Raw genomic sequence first — 15,791 nt, forward strand, 5'->3', positions numbered from 1 at the left:
AAGTTTTTATTTTTTAAAAATGATTTTTTGTAATCCCCCCCCCCCCCCCTCCCCATTTCCGCTACACCTGGAAAAGACTCTGCTTATAAAGAGGACAGCAGCAGTAAAGCCAAAAGAATGTCGAAATACCAGGAAACCCCCGGCAGCTCATTCACTACAACCTAAACACTGCATGTGGTAATTTTTTTCCCCTCCTCATTATTCTGTCTTATCACACAGACCAGCTTAAACAAGATTAATCAAACACTCCAGACTTTATTTATGCATATTGTCACATCCACTGGTGTTATCAGTAACAACAGGGATCTCTCAAATAAACTCAGCCAGACCTCCTCAACCGTGTGCTGGTTAAATTTACAGCCCCGCTGTATATCTCCAGTCCAGAGTGATTCATCAAGCTGAACACCTCTCCCTCCTTTCTCTGTCTCCATCTTTTAAATCATCTTGGTGAATTATCACCACCCCCCTGGCATGGGCAGGAATTGCATACGAGCTTAGGAATGACATAACTCATCTTTTGACCCCCTTCTTCCCCTCCTTCCAGTGTCTCAAGGAGGTGAAACTTCAGAACTCTCCCTTCTGCCACCTTCACCTCCCATCCATGTGTGTGCACTTACAGATAAGCTATTGCTCTGTGGAGAAAAGTAGTTAACACACATGGATACAAGAACAGAAGCACTATGTTCTACTTACTTGTGCATGTTTGCTTGAAGCACAGGTAATGGTTATGTGGTTCCAAACACACTTTACCTGCACAGTAATCTAGTCTGCAGGTGTGTGTGTCAGTTGAGGGTTTCGTACAAACAGCATAATTAGCAGTCTTGTTGAGGCAGAAAATCTTCAGCAAGACTTTGTGACTTTTGTCTTGTAACAGGATCATCGAACAGCAGGGGTGTGTGTCACAAACATGTGTAATTCCAACTTCAGTCAAACACTTGAGGTGATGTTAATGCCATGAAGAGTTTGGCTGCTTGCAAGCTGGGATACTTGTCCCAACCTGCACAGACGTCCTGTTTAGATATTTTGAAACTAGTTGGCCTAGCACTCTGCACCTGGCCTTGCTCTCCCTGTCTTGCTGTCTAATCAATGTTTTTAGGTTAAATAGGAACTCCAAGGAGTAAACGGTCAGTTTACAGATCTTGAGGAGTAGTGCTACTGCATATGTGAGAAAAGTTGTATAAAGCCTTTTGTGGCTCCAGAGCGAGATGTGTGAAGTCTGATAAATTGGTGTCACTTGAGACTACAGACTGGAAAATGAAAAAAAATCTGGGGGTGTGGATTAAGAAAGAAGTGAGTTTACCAGACCTCTGTAGCCTGCTCCTCGTCTCTCGAGGCTACATTAGCTGCTACTAGCATAACACAACCAAATCTCCAACCAAACCATATATATATATATATTTTTTTTAGTTGCATTGGGGTAATGTAGGCACCAGAGTTTGACAAGGAAGAAGCGATATGTCTGGTTCTACTGCATTGATTAGTTTTTATTTTTTGCTTTCCATTGTCCAATAAGTCTAATAACAGTATAGAAGGGCAATGCTAAATGAGTGGAGTATTCTTTTTAGCAATTAACTAAATCACAACAAGTTTCAGATAATAATTTAAAATGTTGTACTTCCATTTATAGTGAAAAAGCACTCACAAAGTACCTGCTCAGCACCAAACGAAATAAGCGATTAGCTGGCAAACATAGTGAAGCTTTTACCAGCTAAAGAGTCAGATATTTCCCCCAGGAGTTGGTGAAGAGCTTTATAGAGCACTATTACCAAAGTCACTCTGCATCCTGCACTCTCAGGACTCCCTGCTCTTTTCTAAACCAAGGCTATGTACAGAGCTCAGTAAAAGACCTTTCATTGTGGGCAGCTCCGTCTGCTTGGATTGAACTACAAAAACACTCTGAAATTACAGACACTAGTCGCTTTAAATCATTTTAAGCATTTGACCTTAAAGGACCTCCAGAGTACTAAAATGTGTAAATAAAGTTTTTTTTGTATAGTTTTTAACCTTTTTCCACTTTTCCTTAGTCTTCATCCCCTTTTATGTATAATTGGTTCTGTATTGCTTTATGTAAAATAATTATGCAGCTTTTTAGGTAGGACTCTATGTTTTAACCCCTCTTTAAGGCTTACGTGGTTCTATACAGACGTAGGAAATGAAACCCTGGTGGAAAAAATTCTTAATATGCAAGACAATCGAGCTAAATGGGGTTGTTTTTCCTAAATCTTGAAAGGTTTGTAGTTTGGAAACTAAATCTTTGTAGTTAGATTACTTTATTTATCCCAGTGGGAAAATCAGCAAGCATGTCACAGAAATCATAAAGAAAATGTGTTTAGTTAACAAGCAAAATGCAATAAAAAGTTACAAATAATGAAGAGTTCTTCAAATCAATAATAACCTTGAGAATAGAGACTGAACTAAATCTAGGACCATCCTGTGTATTGAATATACACACACTGTACATTTATCATACCCGGTAATATGCTATACAGTAATAGTTCAAGTCAAGTACATGTATTATGTCATATGCTATACAGCAAGGTGCTGGATTGTGCTTACATATATTAAAATAGAAATGTTATAAGAGAGTTTAGATGAGAGGATTGACACCACTTTTAATGTCTGGACGGTAAATATGTAGTTCAAGCCAACAGTTGATTATCTAATCAACTGTTAGCTTAGCGTAAATTTGCCAAGCAATCAGTGGAAAGGCCTGGTTAAGAAATGGTCCAGCATGTATCCCCGCTGTAAAACGGTGAATTGATGTTTTTACACAAACATGTTTGGAAGCGTTATAGGTGCTGGTAGGCAGATTTTGCTACCTTTGGGCAGAGCCAGGTTAGCTGTTTCCACCTGCTTCCAGTCATTATGCTAAGCTAAGCTAACTGGCGCCTGGCTAGAGATACAGTATTTACCATACAGACTGGAGATTGGTGTCAGCCTTCTCTGCAAAAGAGCAAGTAAGCATATTTCCCAAAATGTCAATCTGTTCCCTTAACCCAATAATAGACATTAGTTAGTTAATATATTCTGTTTTATAATATTTTCATGTGTTTGTCTATCAGACAGGTAAAGTGGACCCTCACCACCCTAGAGTGTCGGGCCACAGAGGCAACGTGTTAGACATCAAATGGAATCCCTTCAATGACTACTGCATCGCCTCTTGCTCTGAGGACACCACGGTTTGTACACACACACACACACACACACACACACACACACACACACACACACACACACACACACACACACAGAGAGAGAGTACATTTTCAAAATGGTTCACTGACTTGTTATCATTTTCCCTGGAATATGAGCATGTAGCAGCAGGGAGATAATTTTATTGCCTTGCCATTTAGCCTTCGAGAAGAACTAGAAGTCATTCCACACATTCCTCAACTCTGACCTGGTTGAGTGGTTCAGAAAAAGTCAACAGGTTTTTTACTCCCTCTTCACAAAGTGTGTCTTGTTGCTTTGTCTCTCATTTTCCATATTTTGTTGACCCGGGATTATTTTTGTATTGGCTATTTTCCTAGATTCAGAGGTGTTGACTACATGGACTGTCCATTTTATTGTGTGTTTACTTTGTTTCACTATAACCACACTGTAAAATTTGTAACAATTAAACATCCTGCATTGAGAATGTTATGTAAAAGTATGTAAGTACAATCAGAAAAATGTACTTTAATGTATTAAAAGCAAAAGTACACAATGCAGAAAAATGTCCCCTGTGACTGTTATACTATTATAAATCATATCATTAGATTATTATTTTTTTAGATAATTATTACTGTTACTTTATTGTAAAAGCACGATTTTTCTTGAACTAATGATTCTTTTCATTATGGATTAATCTGGTGATTATTTTCTCCATTAATCGATTGATTGTTTGGTGTGCCAGAATTCTGGAGAAATGCAGTCATAATTTCCCAGTTCCCAAAATGAAACCTTCTCAATGTCTGAACAAACCTCAAAAGTATTAAAGATAAATGACAATTAAAGTTATTAAAAGGAAAAGAAGCAAATCCTCACATTTGTGAAGCTTGACCCATGAGATTGTCAAAAACAATAAAATTTTCTGTAAATCAATTAATCAGCTAATTGTTTCAGTACGTGTACATTTTCATAAGTCTTGTGTGCAAAAATATTAAAATGAAACTAATGCTGTATAGATACAAATACATGGTAGTGAAGTAAAAAATACAATAGTTTCCTCTCAATTGTAATGGAGTAGAAATATAAAGTGGCATAAAAATACTAAAGTACAAATACGAAAAACTTTTACTTACTTACACGACTTGAGGAAAAATACTTTCATTCCACCACTGTTTGTGTGTCTACAGGTGAAAGTGTGGGAAATCCCTCCTCATGGTGTGTTCAAGACCCTCACAGTACCGTGGAAGGAGCTTCAGGGTCACAGCCGCAGAGTGGGCCTCATCGAGTGGCACCCGACTGCTAACAACATCCTCTTCAGTACAGCCTATGACTACCAGGTAACACAAACAAACACACTCAGGAACACTAACTGTAACACAGCCACAAAGAAACTATAAGCTGAAAAGAAATTAATGTATTTATTACAATGCAACCAAACAGGTCACAGCTGTTTGTGGCAAGCCAGTTCAATTCAAATCATGATACAGATTGCTCAAGGCTTCGCTGCAACCTACTGCTTGTTGCTGCTCTGGCCTAAAGAGATTTTATGTTGGTACTGAACACCGCATCATGCTTCATATTTTACTGCAAGAATTCACTCTAAACAACAGGCTGTGGTAGAATGTAAAGTATATATGCTCAAGAAATTGTCTTCAGTACAATTTAGAGGTAATGATCCTTTCTTGAGTATTTCCATCTTATGCTACTTTATATTTCTACTCCACTGCATCTCAGAGGGAAATATTGTACTTTTACATTTATTTTAAAAGCTTTAGTTACTTTGCAGATTAAAATTATTCAGACAAAATATGCAACAAATAAAGAATGATTTATCAGTAAAGATAATACTACCCAGCAGTATATAGAGTAGTTAGAATTAGCACCGCCTTCACCAGCTGCAACATTAAAGTGACACGTACATTATTGCATCAATAATTATAATCCAATAATACATATTATCCTGAAATTGAACATTCTACATCATTTGTACTTTTACTATTGGTACTTGCATATATTTTGATACGAATACTTTTGTGCTTTTACTTAAGTTACATTTTGAATGCAGGACATTTTACTTTGTGTGTGTGTGTATTAACAGTATGTGTCTTTTTACACCTGCAGGTGATGATCTGGAATCTGGACTGTCCAGAACAGGTGATCAAGAACCCTGTGCGGACAATCAGCCACCACACAGATGTTATCCTCTCCATGTCTTTCAACACAGATGGCAGCCTCTTAGCCACCTCCTGCAAGGACAGGAAGGTGCGACTCATTGAGACACGCTCAGGAAACCTGCTGCAGGTAATACTTCATGTGTGTGTGTTGTCTTTACCAGTTCTGTGTTTAAATTACAGAATTCCAGTGCTCTTATTTTGAAAGGCAGTTACTACAGTATGTACAACAAGCATGTAGTAACTGCTAATCAAATGTATGACTTGTTTACTGTAAAGCAATGGTTCTCCAACTGGGGAGTGGGCTGCCACTGGGGGGCATAGAGCCTCTTCAAAGGGGGTTGTGGATGTGGTAAGATAAACAAACAAAAGCGCTCTGATGCCAGCAAGGCTAAACTGAATATTGTGTATTTCAGTTGGCTGTATTGTTAATGATTGATACAAATTAAATACACTTTTGCTGGGGTGGGGGGATGACATGAACTTTTTTTTGGCTTCTGAAAGTGGGCATGACAGAAAACGTTTTAGAACCACTCCTGTAAAGAAAAGGTAACTTACGGTTAAAACACAAACAAAGGGGATAGTTTATTTTAGATATTAAAAAACATGATAATCTAATTTAGAAAAAATAATAACACAAAAATCTGTTTAGAAAACACAATTTGTAGCACAAACATTCTGTAGCCGAATCAAAACATAGCGTTTTTAGTTATTAGTTTTAGGCACTCCGTTGCAGAATCAGCAGCTCATTTGCATTTTATCATCACATTCTTTTACTGGACGCATCCATTTTGAGATGTGATCTTTACAAAATAACCTGATTTACTTTTGGTTGGTTGAAATGCACTTACTGTAAGTCACCATGAATAAAAGTGTCAGCTAAATAAATGTAATGTAATCAAATCTGGGTGAAAATCACCTAAACTAATACTTTCCTTTTGAAAAATCCAGATTATTTTTCAGTAAAGATCAATAACACCTAAAAAAAACCATGAGCCTTAGTGGGAGCTCCCTGCACCTTTTCCCCTTTCCAGCACCAGGCACTCATCCAGCACCACACAGCTAAAAGTGACACTTCTGGCCCGAGCAGGTCCACAGCATAACTCCTCAGACCTCTGGGGCACCAGCCAGTGACTCACACACTTTACATTAGTCTGCTTTCACTACCTATGCCTGCCAAAGGCTCACAATGCTGTAGTGTTGATGTCTTGAAGTCAATATAGACTGTAAATTAGTCTACACCTTTTTTGTGCAGTTTTATCCTGTAAATACCAAATGTTAAGTGTGCCTGATGCTTTTTTTGATATGTTCTGCTGTGTGTTTGTAGGAAGCAAACTGCAAGACGCACAAAGCCAGTAAGGTGCTGATTCTGGGTAACATGAAGATGCTCCTCACAACAGGCACTTCACGTTGGAATGATCGACAGATGGCTCTGTGGGATCAGGTGAGAGCGACGGCAGAACAGCAGACAGCACAACAAGAGTTTTTGTAATAAAATAATCTCATCTCAAAGGTCCACTTACTAGCTTTTCCTGAACATTCATCTGCGTTTCATAATCTGCAAATGGAGCCGGATCAGATGTCAATATGTGGGACTACTGTCACGTGATGACGACTGACCCAGCTCCATTTAACACAACGTGCTCTCAGGTTTAAAGTGGATCTCAGATCATTTAGTCACATATGCTGTTCCCATGATCAAGAATGAACTTCCATGCCCAGGAAGTGTTTTGATGTGGTTGCTTAATGTTTCTTAAATTATTTGTTTCTTTATTGGGATACAAACAAACATCATTACTGCCTGTCTTCTTGTACTATCTTGTGCAAAAATTTAGCAAATGAAAATTGTTGAAATTACCCGTGAATGTCCCTTGAAGTTGTTTGACTGTTTTCTACACTTAACCACTAATTTGCAGTCAATACAGGCTGCATTTGCATTCATTAGTTTCTGAATGTTTCCTGCCCTCACAATTTATCCCCAAAAGATTCATTAATTATTTATTTTGACAATGAATTTGGGCTGCAACTAGCGAATATTTTAATTTTCAATTAAATTGCCAATTGTTTTTCAGTTAAACATTTTGTTAAATGTCAGATAATTGCAGAAATGTCTATAATATAATATGTTATAATTTCATAGAAGCAGATTACAGTAAAGGGCTACAGAGGTGCGCACAATCCCAATAGTAGAGAATTAATAGCAATGCAAATTAAGTAATGGGCAGCATATTACATCACCAGCAGAGAACTCACGAGTCTTGTCGGCCCGATTTCCTTGCTTACATCATTAACGCCTCTGAGCATTAGAGAGTCAGGATAAAGGGGAAAAACTGAATATTGAAATACATAAACAAAGGAAACAATAATAAAAATTGAGATAAGGTGAGGAAAGTTGAATATTTTGAACATAATAAACTATTTTCAACTCACTGGTTATTCTGTTTTGCTCCAAATGGTCTCATGTGTGAATCAGATACTCGGACTGTAGAAAAACAAAATAAAAACATGTAGTATATACAAGCTTTTCCCATCCCTGATGTGTGGCTAAGATGCTGCTGCTGCGCTCCCACTCAGTACTCACTCTCTCACACACAACTCTGCCATCTAGTGGACAAACTGGTTGAGTTAAGGTGAAACCACACAGCAGCAAACCCTAAGAATTCACTGTGCCTTTTGTTAAAGCAGAGCCAGCGTGTTCTATTCTTGATGTCACTGTCAAGCACTCCGATCAATCACACCTGGTAGCCTGTAATAATAGTTGGGGTGGCAGGCTGGCGTGTTTTTATGTGTGAGAGTGTATTGTGGGTGGGAGATTATGGCCGAAGCACGGATTAGGGATTGAGCGCTCAGTGTTTTTAAATCAGTGCTGGAGAGTGCTTCTTATGTAGAAGTGGATTTAAATGAATATTTTGATATCAGGGATTGTTGTACATGTTGCTGGTGCTTTAGTGTTGTTTTTGATCAAGTTGTTTATCTGTGTTTGTAGGACGACCTGTCTGTGCCTTTGTTACAAGAGAACCTGGATGGTTCGTCAGGAGTCCTTTTTCCTTTCTACGACCCTGACACACACATGCTCTACATTGTTGGGAAGGTGGGTATCTGAAAACAAACAGAAATGCTAAGTTCATTCACAAAATATGTTTTAATACTATTGTTACAAAGGCTTCTCTTGTCTCTGGCAGGGTGACGGAAATATCAGGTACTATGAGATCAGCTCAGAAAAACCTTATCTCCACTACCTAACAGAGTACCGCTCGCACCTACCTCAGAAAGGAATGGGTATGAAACACACGTGCTCAAATACACACACTGCTACTTGATACTTTTCCAGAAAATCCAGTATGTTGGACATTTCATTTAGCTATTCCTTTACTTTGATGTGTGTAAAATGTGGCTGTTGATCATCACTCTTTATTAATTCCGCCTGACTGCTGGCCGTGCCGACTCTCTTGCACGTGTAAGCAAAGCTGCTGTGCAAATAAACCTGCAATATTTGACTAGCCAAACCAGCTGATCAAAGTGATGTCGTAGATCATGTGAAGGCCTGGAGACAGACGGACAGACATGTTTTAGATTTTAAACTGAATGATAGTGTTGGATGGAAGATGTTTAGAAACAAGTCTAAAATGTTGCCATTCAGTTTTTAATGGAACTGAGCAGCAGCAGCTCTTAATTCTGAAGTTACAGAGATACAACTGAAGTTAGCACTATGTAGAACTTTCACAGATTGCTGGTACTGGGAATGGTTCCATCAACATGTAATGTATTGACAGATTAGACCCAGTAAACCTGCTCATCCATAATTGTAATGGGAATAATCAGCCTTTTCACCAAGATTGCTTTTTTGATTTCCCATCTCTCACACCAGTCAAACCTCATCCTATATTTGTTTCCTGTTATTCACAATCGTCACTGTGAATGCAGACTGTTTGCGCTACAATCTTGGTAAAAGCAGTCAGAACAGCGGAGAAAAACGTTCAGCCCCACTCAGCCCTGCCTGAATTTTCAGTCAGCCTACAGAGTGGAGAACTATACTAGAGATTCTACTCGGCCCTGTTAAGAATGTATTTATAGTACATCTTATTTGCTGTTATGTTCTGTCTTGTTGTTCTCTTACATTTCTACCTCATCTCCCTCAGTCAGCACACTTTTGTAGTGTACAGTAACTGTACAAAACTCTCAACAAAATATACTCTAAATATAGGATAGCACAGTAGTGCACCAGAAAAGGTTGGTTTCTGGTGGAACAGAATAAAACTGTCTTGGCCTGTGTGTCTCCCTTCAGGTGTGATGCCAAAGAGAGGTCTGGATGTGAGCTCCTGTGAGGTGTTCAGGTTCTACAAACTGGTGACAATCAAGAGTCTCATTGAGCCCCTTTCCATGATCGTGCCCCGCAGGGTGAGAGCGCACGACTCACACAAACACCAGGGGGACATAAAAAGAAATGCATCCACTTTTAGCTTAGTATGTACGTCTCTCTGAATGTATTGTCTATGTGTTACCAGTCGGAGTCGTACCAAGAAGACATCTATCCAATGACAGCTGCTAACAAGCCTGCTTTGACTGCAGAGGAGTGGCTCAGTGGCATCGATAGAGGTCAGAGTTAATGGGTGGGGGGGTTTGCGGGGTTTGGGCATATGGGGGAAATCAGGATCACAATGTTGATGGTATTAATATGGCAAATGCATCCAAAATGAACATAAATATGTAATGTAATCAATAAACTGATGTATTACATGTTACAAAACAACACTGGTCAAGCTGGTCAAGGTAGGACTGATTTGAAGTACTGTTCTGTCAGGTAGTTTTTTTTTTCTCTAATTTGTGTGTCAGGATCATTCTGTTTAGCTCATCATCCTCCTGTCACTCCCTTTGTCTTCCAGGCCCAGTGCTGATGAATCTGAAGCCTGGAAGTCAAGCACCAGAGTCATATTCAGAGATGAGCAAGGGCCTGGGAAACTCGCAGGACACTCGCAGGTCTCAGAGCAGACCAGGCATGCTACAGCTGGCGTACATTCAGGACCAAATGGGAACCAAAGACAGCAAGGGAGACGGCGGCAATGCAGAGGATGACAGGAGTCGGACACCCGTCAGCAACGGAGAAGACCTCGCACTTTGTTCACCCCCGAGAACAGAGAACGAGGTACTGAATGGTTTTAGTGTCACTACCGTTAGGGTCAGAGTTGAGGGTATGAGTTTTTATCCTGCTGTTTGCACAATTCTTTTGTTTTTGCATCTTTCACACATAAAGGTAAAGATTGTCAATACTATTTATTTACAAACTAGTTAATTACACTTTATGAAGAAACTGAACTTTGTGCTTACTATCAAGTCCAACGTTGGAATTGGAAATGTGGCCCTTTCATTCATAAACTGAGACTGAGAAAAAACAGAAACTGTTTCAAGGGGACACTAAAAAAGGAGGACACGGTAGACACGGTTGGGACACGCTCATTTTTCAACACCACCTACAGATAGCTGACTTCAGTAACTTGATGAGCCACAAAAAACGAAGAGAACAAGCGCCATGTTTTAGCCAAGTGCATCACTTTTTAGTGTCCCCTGGAATCAGTTTTACTTTTCGCCTGTGCTTTTGCAGTTTTTCTGTATTTGTTTGTTTTTCTCTATTTGCAGTGTGTTTTTTATAAATGCTTTGCATATGTTTACACATTGGTGAAGATATTTTCCTAATTTGCTTGTGTTAGGTTTATTTGCATGTGTTTTTTTAAGGTGCAGTGCATTGAGCTCTCAGGGTCACCGTTTAAGTCAAACTGTAGCCTAAAAGTAGGGGATGACAAAAACAGGATTTAGGCCAGTAAAAAAGAGAATAGCGCATTTCTACCCCATCTCCAGTGGAAATTACACCCTTGATATGTGTTTTGTCTGCAGTTGCGTCTGAAGTTCCACAAGCAGCAGGAGGAAATCCGACGGCTGAGGGAGCTCCTCAATCAGAGGGATGTGCGCGTCAAACAGCTGGAGCTGGAGATTAAGAACATCAAGAACACCCAGTCTCAGAGCTCACTTTAAGGCTTGCCCGGCCTACGACGTCACCCTCACCTCCTCATGGGAGGCATTACTGTACAAACCCCATTTTCAGACCGCCATACCCCTCTTTAGGGTCCTGACTCTTATCCTTTAATGAGTTCCTCATACTCACTGCACAGGGGTGACTGAAACCTCAACGTTGAGTTTTAATCAATCTGTCATTCTGTCAATTCCACACAAGATGCACATATTCTTTGTTCATGTACATACACTCAGAGTCTAACCCAGCTGTAACATGTTTTAAAACTCTCGCAACTGTTGACCTTTACCCAGTTTCTTTTATACGCTTAACAGCTATGCAAGTTTCTTGTAATTTTTTGCTTTTTTTTATGCTGTGAGATCAAAGGATGTTTGTGTCTGTCGTGACTGAATGATGTGGCTGTCTGCGTGTTGGTTTGAAAGTTGTTGCAGGGCAGGCGCAGACATCCTGTGTGATTGTACGATACCGTTGAACTTATTTTCTATGCTTGGTGATTCCTAACCCCCAATATTTAAACTAGTCGAGATGGCTGCGGTGTTAATGTATGTGTGCTTGAATGAGAATGATCTAAATGACCTGCGTTCCATTGAGCTGCATTTGATTTTGTTTTTGAATGACTGGCAAATTGGTGAACAATTGATCCGTTTCTCAGCAGCTGGTGTGTAAGCCAATTCTGTAACTGATGCCATGTAGCAGTTCTGATCTTCATTTTTATATTTATTTTTAAAATACAGTCAAAGAAAATACCATTTTAATCAAGTACTTGAATTTGCGACTGTAATTTGTAACGCAAGATGTTTTAAAAAGGACCAAAAAAAGCCTGCTTTCTTTTTCCTGATGTGGAGTCACTGTGAAGAAACAATTGAAAGTCAATGTAGAGCTGGAGTCTTGCACCACTTCTGGGTTATTTTGTGTTCCACTAGCTTTCATTTTCTGAATGTATTTTCCTCAAGAGTGTTGGGGTTTCGTATTTAAAGCTGAAAGGGTATCTGCTACTGTAGTGGACAGTAAAATTTTAGCGACTCGCAACTTTGGTGAGTGACAGCATGAGTTAGTATGGCAGATAAGATGCTATAGTTTTGCCATACCTTTTAGTATTTTTGCTTTATTAGGCCAAGATACTCTGTGTCTTGATTTGGTAATAATTTAATTTACTGGATTAGACAAAAACAGACATTCTCATTTTCTCAGTAGGGGTATAACAGTTTCCAGTAAATTTAATATATCATGATATATATTGATATTACAATCTGAAAATTATAATAGCATTTAATTCATATTGCCCACTCCTATGCAGAATGTGTTGTTGTTGTTGAATGCTAACAAAAAGCCACTTACTCGCCTGTTCTGGAGCTTTATACGGTCTTCATTAGCAGATGACATTTGTAGGTAAGGGGACTTTGAGTAGAGATTTTCTTTTGTCAGCTGCTTTTTCCAAGGTCAAGAATAAATTGTCATGCTGAATTTTAAGCCAACAAGGATGAGAAGTCCTAATACAGATAAGTAGATTCCCAGTATGCTGTTTCAGCTTTGAAAGAACCCTCTTGTTTGAAATGACTGGATGAAGCTGAGCTCAACAGGGGGACAGGTCTTTTTCTCTAAATATGAAAATTTTGCTCAAATGTGAAAGGGAACTCATCAATGATTTGTTATATGCTTAGCTGTCATGATCTGTTAATGCAACCACAAAGACTTAAATAACTGTATAATATATTCTGAGCAGTTAGTGAAGTCCATCCTAATGACAAACAGCAATGTGTTTTCCCTCAGGGAATGTCTGGATGGTGGGCATGGTTTTTGCCACAGTGCCGTCAGACCAGCTCATAATTGTTGCTTTCAGAATCGAGGGAGTTGATTGTAACCTGCATTTTGTTGAGAGGAACAATTCTCTGATTGGCATGTAAATATGCATAGATGTAACAGAACCGCTTGCAGATATTAGGTAACACAAACAATATAGCTGTTGATCCTAAGAAAACCAGTCAGATGCAGCATAAATTACCATGCATGCCTGTATTTATGTAGTCAGAGGCACAAGCACCATAATGATATTCTAGATTTAGCTTAGATTTCATGGCCACTTGTCAAAGATGTAACACATGGAAACTGCCACACCAACCCACACACATACAGACTCACTGGCCTCAATACAATTGTGAACCTTTTGACCTCTGGCAGGACAGTTCCAGCACAGCTTCATCTCTGGGCTGACTTTTGTCCAGGAGCAGCAACGCCCAGCCAGTGTAAACTCTAACCACCACTGCTGTTGGTGGACAAGTCTCAACACATTCCTGCTGTTCTGCTGTTTTTACAGTTGCTCAAGGGCTGATGTGGCTGTTGGTTTACATCACAGCAGTTCAAGGTGACAGGTTGTGCTTAACATTTTGCTTCTTTTCTGTCAGTCATTCCAAACAGCTTAATCATGTCTGTGTTTCACATAGAATTTATTCAAACAATGATTTTATTTGTGTTTTTATAGTATTTGTGACTCTCAGTAATCTGCCTGCAAATGAAAAAAAGGATTGTGGGATGAAGGAAGTGTTTGCCAAAATAGTGCATTTAAAGAACAATTATTGGTTAGCTTGGGAATTCAATGCTTGGTGCAGTTTGTACCACAAATAAATACTGCATATCCAGGGTTCCTACAAATTTTCCATTTCAAAATTCATGCTTTTCCAGACTGAAATTCCCAGACTTCTTGGTAGATTTTTCAGACCATATTTGACATCGGAGTACAAATAGCTAGATGTTTATTATGTAAATAAATGGTTTTAAAATCCAACTGTTAAGATGTATGTTACATTCTGACTATATATGCTATTATGTTGCCAATGCCAAATAAGTGCCAGAGAAGATTGCAGCTAGGTACTATAGCTGATAAATCAACTTTGTGGCTGTTCAGTCCTTCAGAGGACACTTCAGAGGAAGTAAACTAACCGGTGCTACCTATATATGTATTATTTTCCCTTAAAGGTTCAGTGTGTAATATTTAGGAAGATCTATTGACAGAAATGCAATATAATATCCATATCAAGCCATACCATAAAGACCCTGCATAATGAACCGTTATGTTTTTATTATTTTAGAATGAGCCATTTATATCTACTTTTCCCGCGGGTCCCCTTACATGGATGTCACCGTGTAGCGGCGCCATGTTTCTACAGTAGCCCAAATTCTCAAACGGCTCTACAGAGTACGTTTTGTTACTATGTTGAATATATAAGAAGAACAACAACAAGTACCGTTAGTAGTTGTACTAGTAGTAGTCGACTGGTTTACTAGAAGTAAGAAAATGAGAGAAATTTGGTCAAATGTCTACACATATTATTTAGCACGAGCCGACAGGGCGCGTTGGCCACCGTTAGCTTCTCCTGCGAGTTTGGAAAGGGAGGGGTCGAGTGGTGACTGATGGTGTATTCATGTGGTGTCGGAATAAGCATGCTTTCAAGCGTAAGCATTCTCCTTAAATCTTTATTGCAAAAAGAGAAATAAAATGTACATGGGACATAAATAAGTATTATAGAACTTTGATTTGTGCAAAATCATGTATTGCATATACACATATTGAAAACATGCAATTTGTAACATGGTTATAACAGTTAGCTTGCTGTCCATGTAGGGTGACCTAGATGTCTGCATGTTGTTTATATGCTCTGATAGTGCTAATCCAACACATCTTTGTAATAACACCCATGTTGATTCCACATTCCGATTTAGGAGCACATGAACACACAGTGAAGTCGGAAGAACGATTTCACAACTCGGGAAATGGGACCATCCTAGGAGCATGTGAATGCACCGTGAACCACTGGTTGCAATTCGCAACCCTCACCACTAGATGCCACTAAAACTAACACACTGAACCTTTAATACAACTACTAAATCATGTTATATTATTGTTTCCCCCTATATTTTTAGTATCTTTTATAAATAACTGAAATAATTTGAAAAAAGTTCAATTATTTAATGGAAACGCAGCAATAAAAGTGTGATTTTCCATACGCATAAAAGACTGATGACTACATCGCTGCATAACTCATTATTATTTCATTATTTTTGATGCTATGTATTAGTGATAGACTGATTAATCGGTGCCTGCACTCACAAGGCCAATAAACAAAAATGTCTGCGGACACATCTGCAGGCACCCTTGTCACTTTGGCTGCTGTGGAACTATGTCAGCGAGTTTTGGGAAGGTGGTGAAAAAGACAAGGCTCTTTTTGTTTCAAGCCTCTTTTCTAAATGTTAATACGTTTCTCCCATCCAAAGTGACAGCAAATCTAATCTAAAACCATTACTGGCATTAGCATTAAATATATAGGCTATTATACTGTAGAGAATAATACAGTTGAATGATGTCACTTCTGACAAACTGTACCCCACTCTCCCTTAAACAGCAGTCACGTTCTAAAATCTACAGCATAACCCAATGTGTTTTTAATTAT

At 38.9% G+C, this 15,791-nt stretch overlaps 1 protein-coding gene across 3 annotated transcripts in view; it reads left to right on the top strand.

Annotated features, from left to right (window-relative positions):
* coro2aa (coronin 2Aa) overlaps window positions 1-14,128 on the top strand; it is a 44,740-nt gene extending 30,612 nt beyond the window's left edge. For all 3 annotated transcript variants that reach the window (XM_046046781.1, XM_046046782.1, XM_046046783.1), the window contains exons 3-12: window positions 3,063-3,179; window positions 4,338-4,487; window positions 5,272-5,451; window positions 6,649-6,765; window positions 8,308-8,412; window positions 8,504-8,600; window positions 9,607-9,719; window positions 9,827-9,917; window positions 10,205-10,464; window positions 11,211-14,128. In XM_046046781.1, the coding sequence (XP_045902737.1) occupies window positions 3,063-3,179; window positions 4,338-4,487; window positions 5,272-5,451; window positions 6,649-6,765; window positions 8,308-8,412; window positions 8,504-8,600; window positions 9,607-9,719; window positions 9,827-9,917; window positions 10,205-10,464; window positions 11,211-11,348 (1,368 nt within the window). In that variant the 3' untranslated portion in view covers window positions 11,349-14,128. The remainder of the gene's footprint in view (window positions 1-3,062; window positions 3,180-4,337; window positions 4,488-5,271; window positions 5,452-6,648; window positions 6,766-8,307; window positions 8,413-8,503; window positions 8,601-9,606; window positions 9,720-9,826; window positions 9,918-10,204; window positions 10,465-11,210) is intronic.
* Window positions 14,129-15,791: the final 1,663 nt, after the last annotated feature.

The sequence above is a fragment of the Micropterus dolomieu genome, linkage group LG04, assembly GCF_021292245.1.
Source record: "Micropterus dolomieu isolate WLL.071019.BEF.003 ecotype Adirondacks linkage group LG04, ASM2129224v1, whole genome shotgun sequence".
In the NCBI taxonomy this organism is placed as follows: domain Eukaryota; kingdom Metazoa; phylum Chordata; class Actinopteri; order Centrarchiformes; family Centrarchidae; genus Micropterus; species Micropterus dolomieu.